Source organism: Leptosomus discolor, chromosome 23 (assembly GCF_034619465.1).
Source record: "Leptosomus discolor isolate bLepDis1 chromosome 23, bLepDis1.hap2, whole genome shotgun sequence".
In the NCBI taxonomy this organism is placed as follows: domain Eukaryota; kingdom Metazoa; phylum Chordata; class Aves; order Leptosomiformes; family Leptosomidae; genus Leptosomus; species Leptosomus discolor.
Genome location: NC_141413.1, coordinates 8,643,320 through 8,667,917, shown reverse-complemented (window position 1 = coordinate 8,667,917; position 24,598 = coordinate 8,643,320). Strand labels below are relative to the sequence as shown.

Below are 24,598 nucleotides of genomic sequence, written 5' to 3'. Positions count from 1 at the left end.
ACAAACAACAGTGACACATCGGTCACGTTACTGGCGGGGTGATGGAGAAGCATGTTTGTGCTATAGCGACAAGCAGCGCACCAGAGCCTGTACAAACAAAATCCAGTTTTACCGACAGCTTCTCAGATACCGATAACCTTTCTTGGTCTTCTAAGTGTGGTACTTCACGGGTTTTTTGAGCATCCACGTTCTTTTCCCGAGCAGGTCACTGCTCTTGAAGAAAACAGATGCAGCAAAATACCTCACGGTGGACGCAGAGCCGGACCTCCACTGAAGGCCACACACAAGAGACAACTAGACATGAGCGCCTTTGGGTGCTACCAGCCAGAAGCGCCCGTACACACTCAAGGTCTCACTCACAGGAGTCTGACCGACATCTACCATGTTTCAGAAATGGCTGTTGAATGCACATAGTGCAAAAGATGCCACTAATAAACACGTAACGGGCTGAGCAATGGGTGGAAGTCTTCCCCCTCTCCTTAACGGTGAGGTTTGGGAAGATTTTATAAGAGGTTGATACTGCTGTCACGGAGGTGAACAATTAAAGAGGAGTCATGTGGCCCTGCGACTCAGGTTTCCCCCCTCGCAGCCTCCAGCAATCAAAAAACCCTGTTCCTGCTGGGAGGCAGCGACAACTCGGCTCTAGGATACTTTTACGTATCCTAACAGACCAAACTACGCAGGAAGCCGGCACACTAAATTGTGGAATACTGAAAGGTGAGACACAGGGTTTTACAGTTGCCTGATGCTGGAGACAACCCAGAGGTTACCCACCTCCAACCTTACGGAAGCTGCACACAGCTTTTGAGTTGGTAATACTCTGCACTAAGCTGGGCGCTACCCAAGACACAGAAGGCTTCCCATGGGCTATGAGAATGTCATGGATCACGTACGGATACCACTGTGCACTGTACGAATAACACACAAATATGAATCATCCCATGGTTCCTGCCTGAGGGGCACGAGATCCACAGGTCCGTGTTTAGAAAGAGCCCTGTCCGTCTCCCTTGACTTCTTAATGCACCACTCCTGCAGCCTTGCAATACCAGGAATAGGAGACAACACACCTCAAAGCTCCAGAAATGAGCCAGAAACGAGGCCGGAAAGCTAGGACAGCTTCTAAACACGCATTTTGGGTCAAATGCAAACCTGACGACTTCAGAAAACAGAAAATCTGGAGAACCGCCCACCTGATCACCCAGCTGAGACACGCCTGAAATGCCCACATCAGCAGAGCTGTCGCTCAGACACGGCAGAAGATGCTCTTGGAGAAGAACCAGGTGAAACAAACCAATAAATCCTGGAGCTCTGCGATGTCTTAAATCACGAATGAAACCTCAAAGGCAAGCACTGGGATTCCAGGCTGCTAGCTGCCTCCAGCACAGGCTTTATGGTGAGAATAAGTCAAACTGAGAAAACCTGTTGCGGACAAGACCCTTAGAGATTACTTGATACTAAAATTAGGATGTTTCATTCTCTCACAGGCTTACGGGAAGAGGCATTTCCTCCTCTGTGTTTGTCCCTGCCAGTCCCCTCTGGAGGCTTTAGGTTTTTAGGCTGGGTTCTAAAGGCAGCAAGGCGGATGTACGACATGAGTGCAGCACAGCACGGTGTATCAGGCATAAATCTTGTACACATGGGTGCTGGTGGGGTTCTCTGGCCCCTTGCGAGCTGGACGACAGACCTCGCCGGGCTGGGGCTTAGCGAGCCACACTGCGCTCGAGCAGCCAGCGAGTGCCGGGGAGAGGATACGGAATGAATTCTCCCAACGACATCTGCTGTTTGTCCGTTATTGTCACAGTTCTTTGTAACAAAGCTGTAGAGTCAGCAAGAAAAGAAATTTCTCAGAAATCCTCACGCTGGGGCTGGCCGTTACACTCCCTTTTCCAGTGAATGCTGAACACGTACCTTCGCCAGACTAGAGGGTAGAAGGACTCCAACTAAACTGGCTTAACGTCTAACAGGAGTTTTAAATAGCAAAGTCAGATGTGTCATGTTCTCCCTCCAGCCTCAGTCCTGCTGGCTCCCACATTCTCCCCACATACCAGTGCACGGTGTTTGCTTACAAGCACGGTAAATAAGACAGATCAAGGATTTTGGATGCAGTCAGACTTCACTGACATCACCAGCAACAGCCCAGCTGGCTGAGGAAGCCCACTCGTTAACACCACACCAGTGATCCCGGCTGACGAGCACCTACGAATCCCAGTCGTGGCTCTTTCCCAAACACATTCTTATCAAATTACATGCTTTGCCTGGCTTCCAGCTGGAGCTAATGAATGCCACGTACCTGTCTCAAGCTGCGCTTGGCATTTCCAATCGAATGACTTCAAGACACTGTGGGGGGGATTAAATGAGGCAGAAGAAAACTGACGGAAACAGGCAGCAGCTTGTCCGATGTAGAGGGCCAACAGCAGGATCCCAGTCTCCACCCCTCCACCTTCGTGTGGCCGAGCGCACGGTTCACTTCAGTTAGTCCCCGGGTCTCATCCAGAAAGCGCTCAGAGGCGGATCTCTGCAGCTCTCAGAGCATAACAGAGAGGGGCCAAGGCTGGGCAAGGGGGGCTCCCAACGCCAGTGGCTTTGTACAAGGGGCAGGGCAGTCAAGATAAAAAAAATCTGCTACTTGACTGTCCAAGCAGGACTAGTTCCTCGTCCGGGCAGGCAGATGGTCCAGGTAATGCTCAAAATCCCTCCTCTGTTTTTCCATTAGTGGGAAGTTTGCTCAAGGGGTCGAGCCCCATTTATTTCAAAAGGCCTCCAGAGTCACCCTGTGGGGAGCTCAAGGGAGCGGAGACACGGTTTCACCCCTCCTGGCTCTCAGCCTCCTCCAAGCAGCACTTGGCTGTACAGCTCCCTCCGGACCGTGACCTGCTGCTGCCCTGGCTGGCATCTCCCTCCTGCCGCCTCTTGCCTCCGACAGCGTTCCCAGCCCCTTTGGACAGGACCTTTCCCCCAGCAATTAACGTGGCGAAGTCAGAAACATCAGGCTCAAAAGCATGAGCTTTGCTTACACCCATTTCGGAGATGCCTTACACTGACAGAACGGCATGAAACCAGAGTAAAACACACGCTTGATGGGATCTTTCCTCTGCCTGCCTTGGTGCTGCAAACACAGTCCACTGCCACCCAGCCCCCATGCTCTGCGGTCTCTAAGCTATTTCTAAAGCCACTTGGAAGCCTCTTAATCGTGAAGGAAGGATTTAACGAGACAGCTGGCCATCACATCCAAGAGACAAACCGGTTCCTGGGGCAGGTCAGGGGAAACCCGACTCCAGCAGCACCACGGCGCAGCCCACCGGCCGCCACCGACCCCCAGGGAACGGGCCAAAGCCGCAGTTCCCTCGGGAAGGCGGCGTTCCCCTGCACCGGGCACACGTGAGGCTCAGGCTAACCCCCCGGGGAGCTGTTTGCCTAACGCCTCTCTCCCATCAAACGCACGGGGAGGGCGGCTCTCCGCCCCTGCCCGGGCTGCGCCGGGTACCGGGCTGCTGCCTCCGGCGGAGCTGCGAGGGAAGCTGCGAGCCCCGACACAGCCCAGCGAGGCCCGGCCTCTCCCCGCCGCTGCCTCGGCAGGGGCGGACGAGCTCGCTCTGCTTGTCACCGTGCAACACATGGAGGTGCGACCTTCCCCGGTGCTAACGGCCCCCCCGCAGGGGCAGCCCTCCCGGGGGGCACGGGCTGCGCCCACCTGTAGGGAAGAGTCTCCGAGTACCGGGACGGGCACACGGGACCTCCGGGGAGCGGCAAGGGGAGACCGGAGGCCGCCGGGCCTCGCTCCGCCAGCGGGCCGCTCCCTCCCAGCGGCGGGCTCACGGCGCCGGACGGCTCCCACCGCGCCCCAACAACTCACACCGAGCGGGGCGGCGCCTCCCGAGCCCCGTCGCTGCCGGAGGCTCTGCGCGGGGAGCGCCCCGGAGCGCGGCCGCGCCCGCCGCCCCCCAGGGCGGGCACAGGGCGGGCAGGGCCAGCGGCCGCCCCAGGGGCGAGGCGCGGGACGGGAGCGGCTGCGCCCGGTACCGGTGCCCCGCCCCCTTTGCCTTCGCCCATAGGCCGGCAGGCCTCGCTGCCAGCCAGTCGCCTCCCTGCCTGCCGCACACTTCCGCCTACTCTTCACTGCCCCCGCTGCAGCTTCTTCCGCCTTCGCTCTGATTGGCGGCGCGCCGCTATTCCCCGACCCCGAAGCCCGACGGCGCACGCCCATTGGCTGGCGGCGGCGCGGCCCGGAGGCCGGGGCGGCCGCGGCGTTTCCTAGCAGCAGCGGCCGCCGCCATGGCGCCGCGGCGCGGCGGGCCGGTGGGCTACGCGCTGCTGTGCGGGCAAGCCGCGCTGCTGCTCGGCAACCTCCTGCTGCTGCAGGGCGCCTCCCGCGGCCTCCCCCACAACGGCACCGAGCCCGAGGGGTCCGAGCCGGGGCCGCCCGCCGCCGCCTGGGCCTACACCGACCCGCGGGCGCCGCTCGTCCTCTGCACCTACCTGTGAGCGCCGGGCCGGGAGCGGCGGGGGGCGGACGCCTCGCCCTCCCTCACCGCCGCCCTCCTTCCTCCGCAGCCCCGAGGAGTTCGTGGAGTGCGAGGAGCCGGTGGACCACGGCGGGAACGCCACGGCGCAGCAGGAGCTGGGCCACGGCTGCGTGAAGGTGAGGGGGCGGGCGGGGAAGGGGCGGGGGGCGGCCTGACCGGGCTTCACCTCGCTGCCGGCGGGACCCGCCGCCGCCCCGGGCCCTGCCCGCCCGCCGCTGAGGCCGCCCGCCCCGCTGCAGTTCGGCGGACAGGCCTACGGCGAGGTGGACCACACGCGGGTGCAGTGCCGAGCGCTGGACGGCATCGAGTGCGCCGAGCCGCGGAGCTTCCTGCGGGGCAGCCGGCCCTGCGTCAAGTAGGACGCGTTCCCCGGGGGCGGGAGGGCCCCTCTCCCGTCACCCGGCCCCTGCACCGCTCCCGGCCCCCACGGGAGGGAGCCCCGCTGTCAGACACGGGGCGAGGCCGGCGGGGAAGGCTCTCCCCGGGGGGCGGGGGCGGCCTCCCCCTCCCCAGCCCCCGCCTGACGCGGCTCCCCACGCTCCCGTTGCAGGTACACTGGACATTATTTTATAACCACTCTGCTCTACTCGTTTTTCCTGGGTTGCTTCGGAGTGGATCGGTTCTGCCTGGGCCACACCGGGACCGCCGTGGGGAAACTGCTGACTCTCGGAGGACTGGGCATCTGGTGGTTCGTTGACCTGATCCTTCTCATCACCGGCGGGCTGATGCCCAGCGACGGCAGCAACTGGTGCACGGTGTACTGAGCGGAGCCGACCCCGGAGGAGGCGAACTGCGTCTCAGGGGGGGTGCTGAAGCCGGGCTCCTCCGCTTGTTCTGCAGCATTGCAGCAGACCTCTGCCTTGCACAAACACGGATTTACAAAGCTGTAGCTTCATGTGCAGAACAGTTGTTAATTCCTCTGTACCAACCTGGGACACAAAATTGTTCAGTATCTATTTTGCTTGTTTAAAATTATCTGGATTACCCCCCCCCCCCCCCAGGCGGTGACAGTTTAAGAAGCCAGACCTGGCCAGCACAGGTGGTCAGACAAATCTCAATAAAGTCTGGAAGGAGCCGACCCCACGCACTTTCAGTGTTACAGAGCACGTACAGCCGCACCGAGGCGCAGGCCCTGGCATGTGGTTTTGTCTTGCTAGACTTTGCAAGCCTTTACGGTCGAATAACTCAGCGCAGCGTTACAGAGGCTCTGTGGCAAAGCGACGAGCTCTAATTCTACGTTATTTGTTTAAAACCCTGTTCACAGGCTGCAGGGGAGGCTGGATTAGGTTTAGTAGGAACTGCACCCGTTGGAGAACGTTGCTTTCTGCTCTCTCACAGGCGGGGAAAGCCACAGTGCAGCAAATAAAGTTACTATTCAGGCCTCTCGGAAGACGCACTTGTGTCTAGTGATGTAACTCTCCCTGCCCTGCTCACGTTGCAGGAACAGCGGCTGCAGGACACTGCAGCCACCCTGAAGTCGTACGTGTGTTATTTTGAAAGTACCTGTTTCTCCTCCTGTCCCCTCCCCTCATAGTAAGTAAGTAAGTAAGTGCGCTTTCTGAAACACGCTCCGTCGTGCTTGTCAGGGAGCTGGGAAGGGGCTGCAGATGCCGAGGGGCAGCTGCCGGCCGCGTGCCGGTCACCCCTCCGGCTCCAGCCCCCAGCACAGGGCGCGTGCGGTGCCGATATGAGTGGGAGCTTCAAGTACCCGCGCACCCAAAAGCGGAAGCCCCACCAGATGCAGTCTGAAAACTTACCAAGCTGAATAAAAACGGGAAAAGGAAGCTGCAGTAAGTCACAGCCCGAACCAGACACAAAAAGCCGTATATGCAAAAGTCCAGTCGCATTTGATGTAAAACACAGCAAACGAACGCTTTCCGTGCGCACGCAGTTCTGCAAACCGAGGCCCCTCCAGCCGTTTCCATTTGGCTCATTTCTGCCCCTGTCACTTCTGCTTCTGCCTCCAGCGGGGCTGCAACGGGGTGCAGCTCGGCCGGGAATTCTGCCTGTTCCAGTTTTGGGTTGTGGTTTATTGCAACAACTCCTCCTCTCCGGGGAACGGGGTTTATATCCCATTTAGGTCACAAGTAATCTGAATTTGGCAGCTTTGAATAGGTCTCGGGGCAATGGGGTGGGGGGGAGGCTTCATCATGAAACTACCACATTCTTCAGGCCAGTGGAACAACAGGGCTGAAAAGCCCGTGGCGGGGGAGAATTATGCAGCGAGCCAGGACGCAGAAAAACATCATAATCCCATGTGCAGAAGCCCCTCATCATTAACATCTCCCCGCGTTCTCAGCCAGCAGCTGCCAGCCAACAGCAGGACCTCGCATTCCTTCCGTGCACGGCGCCGGCACGGACTGCACGGAGGAACACCGGGATGTCGGGCCGACAGCTGCCCTCCTGCCCGCGCCTTCGGAAAGGCAGAGGCAGCGGTGACTCCCCGCCGCCCCAGGCGCTCGCCGCCTCGCGCGCCCAGAGCCCACCCGTGTGTGGGGCAGCAGTGCCCGTGCCCGCTCCAGAGGGCACAGGAGGTGTGCTCGGCCAGTTCGCGCGGAAATACGTGATGAAAGCAAAAAAAAACCCAACCCAAACACCAGTCACAAAGCGTTTAAACCAAGAGTTGATTGGGACACACTTACCCAGGGAAGGCTCAAGACGAGCAGCGGCTGGAGCTCTCTTAACCCCAGCAGCCATCAAAGCGCCCTCCCAGCCCGAGGTGCAAGGACGCACACCACCGACAGACGGGTGGTTTCTGCTCCCAGCCGGCACGTTCCTCACCAAACACACGCCCTGGGAGCGAGGGATGCTTCTTGCCCAGTTAGACCCTGTCCCCTCGTTTTCTAGCAGTGACAAACACGATCAAAAACTTTTTCAAAGCCCTCCCCTCGGTGCCTTTCCCGGCTGAAGCTGGCTGGGGGGCCGGGGCGTCCATTGGGACGCCGTGGGGCGCAGGGTGCCGTGGGGGGGGCAGCCCAGCCAGCTGCAGCTCCGCAGCGGGGGCCTCCCAGGGGCTCCAGCCCTAAGCGTGGCTCAAGAGAGCCCAGGCAGGGCTGTGGCAGCCCCGCGCAGCGCCCCTAAAGCTCCCCCAGCACACGCTCACGGCTCCCCTTGCACACGGGGGGAGCACCTGCTGGTGGCCCCCGCAGTCCCCCCAGCTGCTGCACCCTGTCCCCCCACACCGGCAGGGATGGTGTTCAACGCCCTCAGCAATCAGTGCCCAACACAGAGAGGCTGGAAAAGCGACTGGGATTTCCTTCTTTATTTAAAAACACAGGGAAAAGGGGTTCCATCTCCTGCAGCCGGCATTTACAGGTGAGGGGTGGGAGGTGGGTAACCCACGCCACGCGCGGCACCCCGGCCCTAAGAGCACTTGAAATCCACAGCCAGCACTCACAGGAACAGCTGAAACCGCTGGGGGGTTTCCATAGAAAACCCCATCTCCCTCACCCCTCTTTCCACACAAGATACCTCGAACCCGCACCCAGCCCCAGGGGAGCGGGGGACTCGCAGCACACACTTCGGGGGGACGCGTTCAGCCCCACGCGGGAGAGCTGGGAAGCAGATGCGGAGGTGAAGGGATAACGTCTTGCTTTGAAAATCCCTGCAAAGCTCCATCGAGATCTGGCTGCATCTGCCCGGTCCTTGGGGATGGGAGAGAAATTCCTCCCTGCAACACCTTGGCATCACGGAGGGGTCTGGAGCCTGGCTCGACTTTGAACACGCTTGTTCCAGTCTCCCTTCGGCTCTTACGCTGTCCCGGGGACAGATGGAGGGTGGGAATGAGAGACAGGAATGTTGCAATAGCGCTGGAGCCGTGGTGGTTTCTCCTCCTGGATAATTAACCCTAATTGTGCAACAAGATTCTGCTTTACCATCCCAGGCCCGAGGAGACTTTGCAATTACCAAGCAACAAAACCCCTTGGTACACCAGGGTTTTGAAGCCTTGTGTGAACGAACCATCGTCCCTCTGCACCTGACATTTTCCAGAAATGAGGTCAGAGCACCATCACCAAATGTAGTGACTCTGACTGACAGCCTTACCCAACTATGAAAACATTTTTGAAACACCATGTTATGAGCCAAACAGCAAGTCAGCCTAAAAAAAAAAAAAAAAAAAAAAAAAAAAGACTTCAAACACAAACACTAGTGCAAATAAAGCAAAAAGAAGAAAAAGGAACAGCATGATCTAGGTTTCTACAATTAAATAACGAACATTAACACTCACTCTGTACTGTTTGCATCGATTCCCACTTGTTCTCAGAGTTTCAGTGTTCTCCAGCACCTCCACACAGCCCCCTCTGAACCACTCCTGCCCCCAAATGTGGGGGACCCCACTGCTGCCTCCCCCAGGCTGCATCAAGGCAGGAAGGGGATCCCACACGGGAGGGGATCAATGCAGGAAGACGCAATTTAGGTCTTGTTACGATCCATTGGGTTAATCGACACCTCGGAGCTCAACTGAGCCCAGGCTGAGCCCGAGCCAGGCTGGAGCACAGCTGTCAGACAGCTGGAGGCTGGGAAAGGGCAGGGACAAACGAGAGGTTTTTTTGCTCCTGGGGAGCAGGTTGAGCTGATTTTGCAGAGCAGAGAACACATAATGCCAAAAAAAAAAAAAAAAAAAAAAAAAGAAAAAGAAAGAACAGATAACTAGTCCACCACTGAGGGAAGCCTTGCTAACTCCAGCCCACTGCACTGCTCAGCCTGCAATGCCGTTCCCACACCGGCCACCCGGATTTCCCAGCTGGGATCTGCCCGAGATGGCAAAGAGCGTGCCCGTGTCCAACGCGGGACATGGCCGTGCCGCTGGGCCGGGGCAAGCGTGTTTAAAACCCCACGTGCCCGTCAGCAGGGCCCTGGGCACCTCCTGCAGCCCTGCGGGGCCCAGCCCAGCACCCAAGGACTGCACGTGCGTTTCGGGGTGAACATACCAGGCAGTCACGCTGCCCGGGGAATACCTGAATTTTCTACACGCTATTTATCACACCTCCTACAGGAGCCGATTTGGGTATGGAAATGACGAGTTCACGTTGCTCTAAAAACGGCTCATTTTCATTTCAAGGCAGGCAGCAGGCGAGTTGGCTGGATGAGTCTTCCCAGTTTCAAACGCTCAGCTTTCGTCGCTTTTTGCTAAAAGCGCTTCACCACCTGGGCACGGCTTTCTGGTGCCCAGAGGTAAGCAGTGCCAAACCGACACCGTACCTGAGGATCCTCCCGCCCCCGGGAGCCGCCGTCACACCAGCTGCCTGCCCAGGCTCACACTCAGAAAGTGCCAACAGACCTTTCGGAGCAGGGAGCCTGCCAGCGCTGGGCTTCCACAGCAGCCACCGGTATGAAAAGACGTAATTAAAAGCCAACAGATTTGTTGATATGCCACGAATCAGGCTGTGCAAGGAGCTGGTCTTGCATGGAAAAAGTCATCAGAAAGGGCAGTTGCAGCGTGTCCCCGTGCAGGCGGCTGCGGGCTGGCATCTCCCCGGCTCTGCCTGGCTGCCTGGGGAAGGCTGAGCAGCATGAAAGGGGAGAAAAATGTTCTTCCAAACACAAGAAAGGCCACACTCCCCTTCACACCTCCGAGACCTCCTCCCGCTTCCTCCAGGCTTGGCTTTTGGGGGAAGCTCTGCAGTGGCAGAAGGGGACACCCCCTCACCCAGGCTGTGCCGGGGACCGGCGCCTCCCACCCTGCACAGCGGAGCCACCCGGGGCAGAACCCCGGCAGGGGCCGGCAAGGACCCCGCTCCCCGGCAGAGCGGGGCACTGGGACATGGGTCCAGCTGGATCCCGCACCATAGGGAAGAGCAGCAGTGGAAAGAGGGGGCCACTTCACCCCCGCCGAGACCAGGGGCTGAGCTTGGTCCGAGGTGCTGAGCGGACACGTGGAGACCGACCACCCCGGCCACGGCGCGGCCGCACACCCCGCAGGGACCCCCGGCCGCCGGGGAGGCGGCGCGCAGAGCCGGGGGGTGGCTCGGCGCCCGGTCAGACATCGGAGGTCCGGATGCTTTCATCGTCCAGGTCGAAGGCGAACGGCTTCTCCTTGAGATGCTGCGGCTCCGACTTGTGCCGCACACGCTTGCCCGGCGCAGCTCCAGTGTCGCGCTCCGTGAAGGCTGGCAGGAACACCGAGTCTCTCAGCGGCATGGGCACCTCCTCCGGGGCCGGCTGCCTCCCCTCCACCTGCGGCACCGGCGTCCAGGGCTGCCAGGAGGAGGTGGAGGGGGCTTTGCACAGCGTTCTCCTCTCCTCCGCCGCCTGCCTCTGCTGGGAGGGGGCCACAGAGCCCCCGGGCTTGACCATGGAGGTGGATCTCATGAAGGACATTTCCTGCAAGGACAGACACAGGGTGAGCGCTGGCTGGGGTTGGGGTTTGTGCATGCAATGCTGCGAGCAAGTTGCAAAGCTCTGGGGACCAGGAGCAGGCCCTTTACATGCTCTGCAGAAAGTGGTAAAAAACCCTAAGCAAAGCGAAAGGCTGAATTAAACGGCCCTTTGCCTTCAGCCAGGCTCTCGCTGGTACCCCAGATCAGAGCAGCGTTTGTGCAGGTCCAGCTCGATGGCTGAATCTCACTTTTCCTTCTTTTTCAATGAAACTTTTCCAGTGACTGGTAAACAAACCCAAAGAGAGCAGGGATCTCCCCCTGGATACCAGCTAACCGAGCACTCCCAAAGGCTCTAAATAAGTATCTTGTACCTTGGCACAATCTTCCTTTGACACTAAACGTGAAGCAGAAAGGACGTGACCTACCCTCGGGCGGGTTTTGAGGGCCTGCACTGCCCCTGCGATGGCTCGGATCCAGCTGTGCATGTCCTCGGGGCTGTCTGCCTGCAACACACACCAGCCCGAATGAGACTTTGCCTTCCCCAAGCCCCCTGGGTGCAGCCAGAGCTCATCCCGGCCGCAGCAAAGCGTGAGCAGTGGACGGACGGGCTACCAGGGTCCCCAGTGCACGAGCTACTAATTTATCCTTGGCTAAAAATCACGGCGCCACCCCATCTTCCCCTGCAGAAGCGCAGCCACTCCCCACATTTCAGCATTTTTGTATCAGGAACAGGCAAAGCGTTTAAGAAAAAAACCAACATTGCCAGGGTGTGACCAGCTCTGCCCCTGCAGAGGGTCTGGGTCTGCGCCACGCCACCAGCCCGCCCGGGGCCGTGCTCCCTGGGCAGCAGGGTTTGGGGTTTGGCCCCTGCACGCAGGGATGAGCGCCCACGGCACGGCACGGCACGGCACGGCACGCTGGCCGCTCTTTGGGGACCCGCAAGTACAACAGGGAGAGCGGCCGAAGCAGCCCTCTCCAAGGCAGAGGGGCTGGCCAAACCCACCGGCCCCGCGCGCTCGGGGCGCTCATCGCATCGCCCTGCGCTCATCTCTGCTTTTTCCTGCCCGCACAAATGGCCGCCTTTACAAATGAGCCCGAGGGCAGAAGTGAAACCCCCGGCAGTTCCCCCTCGCCGCCCGGCGAAGCTGTCACCGACTCATCTGCTGGCGTCTGCTGGCTGAGGGGCTGCTGGGGAACAGCCCGTTTGCAGGAGCGTGGCTTGCGCGAGCTGCCCAGAGCTGAACTCAGTGCCCAGGAAAGCAAACCTGGCTGCCTCACCTGGATGTAGAAGGTCCTGGAGCTCGTTATGATTTCAAAGAGGTTGTCCCGCATCAGGAGGTCACTAGAAACGGCGAGAAAGAGACAGTCACTACCCAAAAGTCATTGTGGATGGGAAAAAAAAAGATCTGTGTTTATCCTCATTGCTAGAGAGTGCTGGGGAAAAACATGCTGAAGGCAAGCCTTGGATGTCATCGGGATTTTTAGAAGACTCCAGCTCCCTGGAGACCTTCAGGTCCACGCACACTCCAGCTTCTGCCGCCTGCCACAAACCCCCGCCCCTCCCCAGCCCCGCAATCCATCTCATTCACAGTTCATTTTAAATGTGAGCTTCCTATTAGTTATTAAGAACAAACAACTCAAAGATGTATTAATACAAGTTATTTTGTATTAATAATAAATAATAATAATAAATAATAAAAATAATAAAGTATTTTTACTTTAGCTGAAGAGCTTGGTGTTCTTAGTTCGTTTTTCACTGCAAGTCTGCAAGTTACTTTGATTTTATCAGCATTTGCTGCAATAAATTGTTCCCAAGACATCGTGTAGCCACCTGTGCCAGTTTAAGGAAAACACCTATTTACAGCTCTCGGCAGCATTACGGACACCTTTGCTCTCCTGTCAGACGGTGCTATTTACTGTGCAGGGCCCCACGCTCCTTAATCTGCAGAGATAAGAGCTGCAGGAGCACGCACGCCCAGCAGAGATGGCTATCGGCACCAGGAGAACAGCGGATCGACAGCACCCTGCACCCAGCCACATCCCCCTGACCTGCTCATGGAGCTGAAGGGGAAGAAATGTCTTAAAAAGCAAACGGAAGAGTCGATGTTTGGGTTACAGGTTGTGAAAGAAAAGCAAGTGGCAGCACGGCTCAGCCCGGCCCCGGCTCGCAGCCCTCCGGGCTCCCCGAAGGAGGGGGCTGAGTTGCCCTCGTGCCCTCCTCCGGCTCAGCTCCTCGGGGAGCCGCTGCCCACCAGCAGCCCGAGCTCCCGACAGCTGCTCCGGCCCCGGCAGGGAAAGACGGACGGGAGCATTACCCAGACTTGACCAGGCACTCGTGGGTCTTGCAGACATCCTTCAGCAGAATCGACCGCAAGGGCTCCTTGTCCTGCGGAGACGAGAGAGGACGACGATGGGCTTGGCTGGCCCTGGGGCCGGCAGCGCTGGGATGTGCCTCCCCGCGGCAGCAGCCGCAGACCTCCGCTCGGGAGCAGCCGGTCCCAGGGGGGGCCAGGGGGGTGGCGGGGGCTGCTCACCTGCTCACACTTGTAGTAACTGATGGAAAATTCATCCAGAACGAAGTACCGGCGCTTCCAGCTCTTCCTCTGGAAAAGAGAGGAGGAAACCGCTCGGCGTCGCAGTCCTGCACCCAGCGCATCCCTGGAGCCCCCCCAGCCCAGGGGACCCCCGGCACTCACCACGTTCCCCTGCTTCACACAGTAGCCGCTCTTGAGGACGGGGGGCCCGGCGGGCGGCTTGGTGGCCGAGGTGGGGATGTAGCTTTGCGAGCGCCGGAGCAGCGGGTGGGCGGCCACGTCGCTGCCCTCCCCTCCGTCCCCGCCGTTCTGCAACCGGAGAGCACAGAGTTACCGGGAGCTGGGGGGGAATTCCCCGCTGGAAGGCAGCTCGCCTGAGCTGGGGGGAAAGCCACCCGAGCGCAGCGCCACATGCCAAGGGCTAACTGCGATGCCTGGACATGAGCAGGGGAAGGAACCGGAGTCGAGAGCTGATCTTATCTCGTCATATGCAGCTTTTCAGACTGCTGCCCTAGTACTGTTCACCTTTTTGGCACCCACATGTTAAAAACAACGTCAAGAAATAATGGAGAGGCTACAGAAAAGCAGTCTGAGGGCTGAAGAAAACCCCTTGCAGCAGGGGAGTTAAAGGACTTTGCCTGCCTGGCTCATCCCACACCGAGAAGTGACTCGACCGCACACAGACCCTCTCGGGGGAAAGGCAAGGCACAAGGAGCTCTTTCACCTGGCAGAGGGAGGCAGAACAAAAACCACCAGCTGGAAGCCTGGAGCCAGACAAACCCAGGTCAAAAAGCAGGGATGCTTTCCAACTGGAGAAGGCAATATACCGTGGGAACAAACTCCTTGGGAAAGCCGTAAAGTCTCCGCCCCACATTTTCACAGCCAAATTCTCCCAAAAGAAACGGTGAAGTTTGGAGTTTGGGTAGAAAAACCTCGCTGGCCCCAAGCTGTCCCTCTCCAAGCACAACGCTCCCCGCTATGAGCACGGACGGGCTGCGCACGTGGCCGTGCACCCCACACCCGCCCCTGCCTCACCCCGAGCACCTCCCAAGGGCTGGGCCCTGCCCCGCTGCCAACATCACCCCCTCCCGCCTCCGCACCGCCCCGTCCCCCGGCAGCGCCCTCCCTTCCCCCTTGGCAGCGCAGAGGATGGGCAAGACGAAACATCTGCGCTCATCTCCTTCCCCCGTCCCTCCAACCCCTTCCTCCAGCGCTGAGGTTTGAGAATTGCCATGGCAGCCGGGGTGGCTCTCGCCACCGCCACCACCCTTATAAGGCACCCGCGCCGGTGCGACTGCCGGTGCGGTTAACCAGCGACCTGCCCGCGCTGCTCCTTCCAGCACCTTCGAGAGGCTGCTTTGCTTTCTCCAGGACAGAGACGAGCAGCCATTTGGCTGGCCCCAAACTGCCGCCCGGCACCTCCGGAGAGCGGCGGCGCAGAGCTCCAGCCCGGCCGGGACGGGGAAGCCACCCGCCCCCCTCGCCTGGGGCTGCACCGGCTCTGCCCGGCGTTACGGAGGTCGGTGTCCAAACCCAGAGACAAGGATGCTGCTGCCACAGGGAGCGTTACACCCAGGAGCTGGGGCGATGCTGCTGCCCGGTCTGCGGGTGCAGCTGGAGCACGGGGCTCCCCGCTGTGGTCCCAGAGCCACTGTGGGGCAGCACCGGCTGGCCAGGGCAAAGCCAGGAAACCACAGACGTGCCCAGCGGAGGAATAGCCATTTCACACGGGGCAAGCTGCAAGAGCATGGAAAATACTGCAGCAGCTGATGCACCACCTCTGAAAAAAACCCTCGGTGAAAGAAAGAAATCGGGCAAGGGCTGAGGATGGAGCTCACGGCTGTTGGGAGGTGGTGACAGGGGAGGAGAGGGAGGCAGAGTCAAGAGTCAGGAGGAAAGAGCAGCTTTAACTCACTGAAACAAAAAAGAAAAGTCACAGGGCTGGCTGCTGCCACTTGTTTGCAAGCAGGCAGCCAGGCTGCCCCGGCTGCACGGCACACGGGGAGGCACAGCCTGCCCTACCCTGCCCCACGCACGGGGCGGCACAGCCTGCCCTACCCTGCCCCACGCACGGGGCTGCGGGTCCAGCAGCACCGGGAAGGGACGGCTGCCAGCCCGACCAACCCCCCTGCCTCTGCACCCCCACAAACCCTGCAGCCAGGGAAGCGTTAAAAGCGCCTGCCAGCAAAGAAACGCTGCAATGATCTAATTCTCTGCTCTATTTTTAGTGCTGCCACCGATAAGAGCTGAAGTGAGACCCAGAGCGGGACAAGCACCCAAAGGTGGGAGACACCGATGGCCACGTGCCGAGGCAAGGGCGTGCAGAGCCACGGCAAGTGGTGCCAGCCACCGCCTCCGGGACGGGTCAGTCCCTTTGGCTGCTTTGATGGGAGCAGCAGCACGGGGTCCCTCTGCCCCGGGCACCTCGGTGGGGGATTCGGACCCAGGACACACAGGTGGATGGTGCGGGATGGCCGGGAAGGCAAGCAGATTCATACCCTCCTCCTCCTCACACCCCCTCGTCTCATCACACTTCAGAGCGAGACAAAGGAGAGGTGCTACAGGGTGCTAAGTGCAGCTATTTATACACCCCTGAGTGGGAAGGGTTTGCAGGCACCAAGCTGGTTTTCAGAAATGAAAGTGCACACCAGCCTCCCCAAAAGCCCAAACCTGCAACTGCCTCCAGCCCCACGGCCAGACCTCCCCTGGACCCCCAGAGCTCCCCCGCACGCCAGTGCCAGGCCACAGGACCCACGTCCACAAGCTCTGCTGCTCCGACAGACGGTGCAGAGATGCGTCCAGCTCACCTGGTTGATGGAGATGGGCGTGTGGACCACCACCCCCCCGATGATCTCGGTTTTGTAGGCCACCTGGGGCTTCCTCTCCTGGGCCTGGGGCACCACTGGAGGTTTCACGATCTCTGTGGCTGGCGGGACACTGCCGCCCTTCGGCACCTACGGGAGAAAGAAAGGGGTGAAGTGAGCGAGCAGGCTGGGCAGCCCAATGTCTGCGCTGGCGCCACTGTCTCTGTCCTCCCAGCCTAAATGTGGCAACGTCCCTTCAAAAAATAATAAATGAACAAGCCACCCCAATTAAGGAGGGTGTGGCCCCCACCCAGGCGGTTTGCAGGAGACACCGAGATGGGCGACGAGAGGTGGTGAATAATTAAGCATCAACTCGCAGGAGCCCGCGACTCGCCTCTGCAGCCCAATGCGTTTGTGGGACACTGGCTCCTTTAATTGTCCCCGCTCTACTTACAGCCAGGCTTAATGACGAGCTTTCGTCTGCCTAACGAGGCCGAGCTGAGCACGTCCGCAGGGGCGCGGACGACGGCCGGGCACTATTTCACACGCCCGACGCCCGCGTGTCCCGCAGCCACGCGCGGCCGGGCAGGCTGTGTCCCCGCTGCGAGCGGCCCCAGACCCCCAGGCAGAGCCTGCGCCACGGGGATCCCCAGCGCCGGCACCCTCCCCTTCCCCCTCCCAGCTCCTGCTCCCCAGCACCCGGCTCTGGACAGAAAGGCGGGCTTCCAAGTTTTCCTTTCGGAGTCTGCACTTCCATTGCTCTAACGCCATTAACCAGGGTCTCTGGCTCCAACCCACCCCCTGCCTTCCACCCCAAAGCACACAGGGAGCAACATGCCGCCCTCTCCGTGCAAACCGCACCACGCGTTGGCTGCCGGCTGGGCAGAGCAGAGCTCTGGGCTGCTCTAAAGTCCCTCCCAGGCAGGCGGCCGGACTCGTGTTTAGGCTGAGACCTGGCTTAAGTCTTGGGGGGCAGAGCTGTGCGCTAAAAACCTCCCAAGCCTGCAGGCAGGAGAGGAGGAAAGGCCAAGGATGAGATCCCGGTGACGCCACAGCCACACTGCCTGCACAGAGCCACGGGTCAGGCAGGGCCGCGCAGGCAGTAGCGGCACATTCGGGCACCGTTGCAGCGAGAGCGACCACGGCAGGTCACCGGGGAGCCGGCATGGGCCGCCCGGCCGGAGGAAGCCATCTCACAACGCGGACGCAGCGACGTTGCGAGCGCGGGCGGCGGGGGCAGCGGGAAGGAGCCGCATCTCCGCAGGCAGCAGCGCAAGGGGAAGCTGCTGCGCGGTGCCCGGCACGGGGCAGCGCTGCCGCCGGCTTGAGCCTCCTCCTGCAGAACCGAGCAGAGCCCCTGGTCACGGCCACGGCAGCGCTGCACGCCTCGTGCCCTCAGCCGCCACGGCCCGGCTACGCCGGCAGCCCGCGGGGTGAGGAAACACAGGAACCCGTTTGCCAAGAGTGGAGAGAAGCGGAAGCCGAACCGGGATCTCCGCGCCAGGAGCAACACCCCAACCGCTGCCCCATCCTTCCCGTTGCTGGCTGCCCTGAACACAGAGCACGGGAGCTGGGTGAGCTGCGCCCCGCGCCCAGGAGCCCAGCAGAGCCCAGGGAAGAGGCAAAGCTCTCGCCAGCCAGAGGCTGGTAAGGGTCCGAACCCCACCGAAGGCCAGAACGCGTCCCCATGCCCTTCTGTGCCTCCCTGCCCACGCCAAGGTGAGGAAGCCACTGCTGCTCGGAGCAGCCCAAGGAAACCCAGCTGCAAATGGAGACCTGCGGGAAGCTGGAGGGTGGGGAGCGGGATTTCCCAGGCAGGGCAGAGCGGCAGCGTCACCCACATCCCGGTAGCCCCGTGCTCCCCAGCCTGCTCCCTGCAGGGCTGGACGAGCCGGTCGGCCAGCCGGGGCACAGCCAGAGTCGGGAAGGGCTGGCCAGCACCAGGGTATGAAAACCACCGTGGTTTATTGCAGGAGCACAAGATGCAGCTCTTCCTACCGCCGCACCAGCTCCCACCTCAGCCAGCCCAGCAGATCAGTGACAGGGGCTGCCTGCAGGCAACTACCCCGTAGGAAACTACCCCCGCGGTACACCTAGGCAAATGTCACTGGCAGGCTCTGGTTACAACTCCTACCTGGGTTTGGAGGTGGCTTTTTTTGTGGCCAATATCACCTGAACCCATCAAAGAGAAGGTACAAGCCAGGGCCTGTGCCGTCAGTTTGGTGGCTTCAGGCACAGAGATTGTCCCATTTAATGTATTTGCAGATATAAAAGGAAAATACAAGCCAGGTCTGGTCTTGTAGATGAGCTTCCCACACAGACAACATAACAATCCATTGATTTTAAACAAACAAAAAAAATAATCAAGGAAAAAAGGTTATTTGACAGGACCCAATCCTAAACTGCTCATCGTGATTTTTCCTTATCTTTAGTCCACAACCCACCAACACCATGCACCGGTGCACGATCTAGTAAAACCCTGCGAGCATTAAACACTGCCCATACTCTAACTGCAGTTACACAGAAGCCTGCAGAGCCCCCGATCCTTTCGCAGGGACCCCCCACGTCCCGAGGCCAGGAAGAAGCCGTCCTGCGAGCACCCTACCCAGGAGTCCTGGCACACAGGCGCTGCCAGCTGAGCACCAAACCCAGGGTGCAGACGGTGCTTCTACTCCACTGCGCGGGAGAGGGAGCGCAGCATCGTCCCTCATCGCCAGGAGCACCGGGCAGCTGAGGAGCACAGACTCTGCGAGTTACCGGGTCAGCGACCATCGGGTTACGGTTACATGAACACAGCAGTAGATGCGAGGAGATGGCAGGCAAACTCCTTCGGATCCCGGCACAACCCGCCCCGCGGTGCCCTACAGCGCAGGGCATTCGCTACGCCTCGTCACAAGACCCAGCATCGCAGGAAGAATAAAAATTGAGTAAATAAATTACTGAAGCACAAGAAAGACGCCCTTTGACAGCCGCAGCGAGGAGCCGGTTACCACAATCCCAGCCAGGAGCGACAGGAGGGAAACGTCCCCAGAGCAGGGGGGGACAGGGAGGGCTCCTGCAGGACCTCCCCCAGGGTGCAGCCGCCGTCCCCCACAGCAAACAGCACCAACACAAACCCAGACCAGCGGAATCCCTGGGGGTGGTGGAGGGAACATCCCCCGGTCTGGACCCCTGAGATGGGTCACCGTGCAGCTCTGGCCTTGCAAGGGACGTCCCTCCTCCACTCGCAGCGTTTCTCCCTCAGACCCAAACCAGCCCGGCCCCGCGCACAGCCCTGGGGTGCCTGTGCAAGAGCTCTGCTCTCGCAGCGCCGTCGGGGGGACTGGGTCACGCTGCCCTGGGAACGGGGAGTTTCGGGAGCTGCAGCCCCGTGGTACAGCTGCTTCACTCAACAGCAAAACGAGGGACGCACCAGCAGCACAGAGAGCTCCAGAAGGACAAGACGACGCTGCAGCCACCAGCCGAGAGCTGCGCTTCCCTCCTTCCCCACAATAAAGCCTGGCAAGTTTGGCACGGACCAGCTCCCGGGCCAGGGACAGCCTGGCCACCACATCACTGCTCCTCAGGTGGGACTGGGGGGTGATGGAGGAGGAGAGCACAGCAAGAAGGAAAAGCACGGCTCTTCCAGGCGCCTATCGAGTGGCCCATCAAGGCAGGACACAGCAACACCAGAGAGGAGCATAAGGCAACCTACCGTGATCTTACTGGCCCGGTTCAGCGCCTCCACCCAGTCCTGCAGGTCCTTCTGGTCGCTGGCTTGTAGGAAGTAGCGCTGAGACAAAGCGTTGATAACTGTCAAAGAAGGGGACGCAAAGAAGAGTTAGGGAGCCCCGTTCAGCACTTGGCGTTATTAAACCAAACCAAACAACAGATCAACAAGACAGCGGCTCCCAGCTCCCGGTCCCAGAGCGATGTGCAGATATTGGTCTCGTAACCTCTCGCACGGAAAAGCGGCCGAGGGGCGTGGAGGGGGCACGTGGCAGCTGGATGCATCCTTGCCCCAGAGCGTAGGGAGGGGAGGGCTGAAGCCAGGCTTAAACCGAGGCTGTGGCATGGCCCGAACTAGGACTTAATCTAGTGCTTGCATGGGGTGTCTGAGGGCCCCTTGGGACTTCCTTCATTCAGGACTTGGGTTTTAACTCTCATCTGAAACATTGGTGCGAACCCCGGCGGGGGCATGTGCCGCGCAGGCTGGTCTCGGGCTACATCCTCGTAGTGAAGCACCACAAAGGCAGCGCTGTTCCCTTGCGACATGTACGTGCCCGTGCTGTCTTTGCTGTGGTTTTAAACCTGGGTCCATGGCTCACACAAGGCACTGAGGCAGCGTGGGTCTGGCCAAGGCCGTTTGGGTCAGGATACAAAACACCCCTCCCTTGCACCCACAGAAGGGAGAAGGGGCAGAAGCTTACCCAGGCACCAAAAAGAGAAAAAACCCTGTATTGCACCAGATAGTGCAGCACAACGGGACCCACCGAAAGGGTTCAGGAGCACAGCAAAAGCAGGGACCGTCTCAGAGGGGACCCACAGGGTCCTGCCCCCCTCACCAAGCTCTACGCCTGCACCTCGCACAGGGGGGGTCACAGTGACAGGGCCACCCCGTGGGGCTGTGGCTCACCCTGGCAGCATCCCCTTCCCTCCCCCAGGGGAAGGAGGCTGCAGGCAGGTCCTGCGGGTCTGTCTGGGAGGGCTCACGGGGGAGGCGCCTGCGCCGCAGCCTCCTGCGGCAGCGCCCCGCCGGCGTCCCCCTCACTCACCGAAGCAGAACGGAGTTTTTGGCTTCTGTTTCGGGGTGGCGATGCTAACCTGCAACAGGGCAAGTTAAAGAAAAAGTTAAAGACAACAGCAGACATGAGAGCTGTGAGCTTCCATCCACATGCCCCTGACAGAGGGGAAGCCGGTGTTCCCCAAGCTCCAACCCAGTCCACACTCCCAGTTCCTCCAAGCCCCTGGTCCAGCACGCCGCAGGCTGCAGCCTTGTTACAGCCGGAGGGGAGGCACCGTCTGCCCTCTCCCCAGCCCCGCAACTACCCCCATCTGCTAACGAGGAGGAGAGCCGGCCAGCTCGAGCCAAGGGAACATGAACGTGGCCAGCGGGCAGAGCCCAATCAGCGCGTCCTCCCCGCGCACCTCCCGGTCGGAGCCCGGCTGCGCGCCCACCCCAGGCTCTGCCGCCCCCGGGACCCCAGCAGCGCCGGCACCGGGCTGACGGGCACCACAGCCCTCGGGCTCTGGCATGTCCCGTGCCATCGAGGACGACGCGAGCCCAGGAGCTGCAGCGCAGCCCGGCGAGCTCTTGGGAACGGACCCGTGTGGGACACAGCGCCGAGCCCCTGCAGCAACGAGCGCGCGGTCCCAGGGGAAGGTCAGTGCGGAGACGGGGCTTTCATCTCCCGCTGTCCCCCCCCGGCGCTGGCTGCACTGTAAAGCACAGAACGGAAAGCTTTCAAAGGCCTTGAAAACACGAGTTTCTGCTGGACTAACACAGTCGCTCTTGTCAGCAATTAAGAAAATTGAGGGAAAATAGCAGTGGTTTCTCCCTAAAGAGTAGGAATCATTTATATAAGAATAATATTCCCTGGGGCTCCAAGCACAGCATTCATGGAGTATTTATTCTGACAGGCTTCCTCCTTTGGAGCCAGTCTATAATGCTTTAAATATGTTTTCTCAAGCAAACCTCCATTTTTCTGGCATATTTACCGTTGGTAGTTAAAGCCGCTGGCATAACCCAACCCTGCCGTTTGTGACCAAATGCTGTCCTACAGCAATTTTCATTTAGACTAAAACATACATAATTTGTAAGAGAGGCTCTTTCCGAAATGGGGAAGGCTCAAGCTCCCAGCGTTGCTTCATCTGCACTTAATTTATAAATCATGATTCAGCAGGAACGCAGAGATCTGTCCAACTCTTTATCCAGCTCCAACTCGGAGCAGAGCCCGGCGCGGCGGCCGTGAGCCCCCCACTCCCCCCAGCTCCACTTCCCACGGCCACGCTCGCAGCCACAGCTCCACGTGTTCCAGTCACCAGCTCCGCAACAGTTGTCATCTATTGCACTATTTCTGCCTTCCTGTGGAAGCCGGATAGGGCCATTAAGACACACAAAAGCCTCAGTTTCCAGAAGGTCTCACCCTTCAGGGTTCTGCCCCCTAAGCACAGGGGAGAGCTACCAGAGCCCCCGAATCCATTGCGAGAGGGACCCTGGGACCGTCTCTACCTCCCAATTTCATCAGGCCTAACGAACACCCTCCCGCAGACCGCGGGCTGCAGCGGGACCCGCAGCAGGAGGCACCGCACCGGGGTTACGGGGACCAAGCACCGAAGCGAGAGGGGCACCGCGGTACGAGCACGAACCCTGGCTCGCTCCGGTGCCGGAGCAGCAACACCGCGCTGATGGCCAGCTCCGCACCCAGCTCACACCCGCACCGTGCTGCCATCCCCGCTCAGCCCCGCGTCCTTCCTCACGGCAGAGCAGTTCCTCTTCCTCCCGCGCCCCAACCTCGCAGCCTGGCCCGGTTCCCTTCCCACAGACTCGCTCAGGCTCCCCACCCAGGGAGGACGGCGAGGGCTCGGGCAGGTCCAGGACCTCGCCCCCGGTGCTGCCAGGGCGAGCCATTGCCCCTCCCGGCAAAGCCCCGGGGATAAGGGGACGACAGGGACCATCCATTTTCCCTCCGCCCCACCCTGACATTACCTTGGAGATATAGGTCAGCTGCAGAGATCCGACAGCACCCGCACCGATAGCCAGGTTCTGCAAAACATTTAAAGAGCAACGGGAGTTAACGGGCAGGGAGAACGCAGAAGAGGCGACTCAGGCTGTCATGCAGTGTCACTGGGGTCAGGCAGCAAAAGCTGCAGCCACGCCGCCAGCCTCGGCCACTTCCCCTCTCTCCGCACCTGGCTCATCTCACACCCCACGAGCGGCTGGGACCGGCCATGCTGCGCTGCACCCCAGCGCCGTGCCCTCCTCGGTCCCACTCCGAACGGCCTGTCCCGCTCACCGCCCCATGCAGCAGCGACTCAGCTGTGAGACGGGCTCCGACTCCCACCCCGCACGGCCCCGAGAGCGGGAGCTTGTGCTAACACCGGCCAGGGGCTGTGGACGGCCGCTTCCCCTTCCCCTGTCAACAAGGCAATGAAGAATCTGCTGCGAAATGCTCTTCAGGAAGGCAGGTGCCTCCCCAGCCTACGAGCGGTGCTCAGACACTGCGGGGTTTCCAGGAGGGTCTTCCTAGAGCTCAGCTTTGGCTCGTGCTCTTCTGAGCTCGACTGCAAGCGCTGGCGCAGCTCCCAGAAACACGGGGTACAAGAGGCACAGTCTCCAGCTTCCCCAGCCACCTGGCTCCCAGTCTAAGCGCTTTTGCTGCACCTCACCACTTCCAAAATGACAAGTATTCCTAGGATAACTCTTCTCTTTCTTGTAATCACTGTCTCTACGCTAAGACACAAGGGAGGTGAAACGCCTCGCATTGGCACAGCATTCCTCTAGGCTCCTCCAGGGTACCAGTGGCTCCCAACAGCATAAGCTGCTGCTGGGGCAGTCCTGGAAACCACAGAAGCCGTGGCGGGCTGCTCTGCTGGAGCTTGGTCGTGGCCACGCTCAGCCACAGGAGACCCCGACAGACAACCCACGCAGCAGACAGCATCTTCCTTCAGGCACCAGAGGAGTCGCCTCCCCCAGGGCAGCCCGGGATGTGCCTACAGACTCGCTGACAACTTCCCCGGCCGTGCCCAGTGTGAGGCTGGGTCTGGCGCAGCAGCCTACCTGCGGGTTGTCCATGTACCACAGGAGGCAGTTGGCCTGCGTGTCCAGGATGAAATACCGCCGCAGAAACTTCCCGCAGGTCTCATTTTCTTCGATGTCCAGGAACCCACAGATACGGTTCTGTCGATCCAAGTACGGCATGCCGGGCTCCTTCTCACATCACCCTGCAGAGGGGGGACAGGTAGGGGGAGGTGGGTGCTCTGCTCCTGCAGCCCCAGCTCCCCAGGCAGCTGCTCCTGCACCTACAGCCACCTCAACCCATCGGTGCCAGACGTGCTAGGATGCCAGTGCAGTCGCTCAGCCTGCATCCGAGCTCCCAAGAGGGAGAGAGAAGGGACAACCTGCCAGGGCTGGTCCAAACGAGCACATTAGCTGCCTCCCCTCGCTGAGAAAGGCATTTTCATAAGCGCGCTCCTCCCCGCAGAGGTGCCCTTCTCTCCCCAGCCCTGAGAGCCACCAGCCCCAGGGTTGCTCAGAAGGTGTGAAAAGCCACACGAGGCTCAACGGAGGGGCTGGGGCTTCGCTCCCAATCCAGCTCCACCCTCCGCATCGCCTCCCACGGCCACGGGCCGAGCTCCCTGCAGGTCCAGTTTCCCAACCTGCCCAAACCTCTGGCCGCCTCTCCCAGGCCTCCACAGCCCACGGCTTAACACACGGA

The 24,598-nt window shown here is 60.3% G+C and overlaps 2 protein-coding genes across 2 annotated transcripts; one reads left to right on the top strand and one right to left on the bottom strand.

Annotated features, from left to right (window-relative positions):
- The first annotated feature begins 4,272 nt into the window (after positions 1 to 4,272).
- Positions 4,273 to 5,913, top strand: TM2D2 (TM2 domain containing 2). The gene is made up of 4 exons (XM_086477170.1): positions 4,273 to 4,478; positions 4,552 to 4,639; positions 4,763 to 4,878; positions 5,074 to 5,913. The coding sequence occupies exons 1-4, from the start codon at positions 4,273 to 4,275 to the stop codon at positions 5,285 to 5,287; spliced, it is 624 nt and encodes a 207-aa protein (XP_086333296.1). The 3' UTR covers positions 5,288 to 5,913.
- Positions 5,914 to 10,502: 4,589 nt separating this feature from the next.
- Positions 10,503 to 24,081, bottom strand: PLEKHA2 (pleckstrin homology domain containing A2). The gene is made up of 11 exons (XM_086477128.1): positions 23,941 to 24,081; positions 22,870 to 22,926; positions 20,936 to 20,984; positions 19,876 to 19,973; positions 16,185 to 16,331; positions 13,540 to 13,686; positions 13,378 to 13,446; positions 13,159 to 13,229; positions 12,122 to 12,185; positions 11,269 to 11,346; positions 10,503 to 10,847 (listed from the first exon to the last, which is right to left on the bottom strand). Exons 1-11 carry the CDS (start codon positions 24,079 to 24,081, stop codon positions 10,503 to 10,505), a joined length of 1,266 nt encoding a protein of 421 aa, XP_086333254.1.
- Positions 24,082 to 24,598: the final 517 nt, after the last annotated feature.

What these genes read in the sequence shown, in the direction of transcription:
- TM2D2 (XM_086477170.1), top strand. Translation starts at nt 4,273, where the DNA reads ATGGCGCCGCGGCGCGGCGGGCCGGTGGGCTACGCGCTGCTGTGCGGG. An exon ending in CTCGTCCTCTGCACCTACCT is followed by an intron (nt 4,479 to 4,551) that starts GTGAGCGCCGGG and finishes CTTCCTCCGCAG; the next exon opens with CCCCGAGGAGTTCGTGGAGT. An exon ending in TGGGCCACGGCTGCGTGAAG is followed by an intron (nt 4,640 to 4,762) that starts GTGAGGGGGCGG and finishes GCCCCGCTGCAG; the next exon opens with TTCGGCGGACAGGCCTACGG.
- PLEKHA2 (XM_086477128.1), bottom strand. Translation starts at nt 24,081, where the DNA reads ATGCCGTACTTGGATCGACAGAACCGTATCTGTGGGTTCCTGGACATC. An exon ending in CCAGGACCTTCTACATCCAG is followed by an intron (nt 11,347 to 12,121) that starts GTGAGGCAGCCA and finishes TGTGTGTTGCAG; the next exon opens with GCAGACAGCCCCGAGGACAT. An exon ending in CCCTCAAAACCCGCCCGAGG is followed by an intron (nt 10,848 to 11,268) that starts GTAGGTCACGTC and finishes CTGTCCTTGCAG; the next exon opens with GAAATGTCCTTCATGAGATC.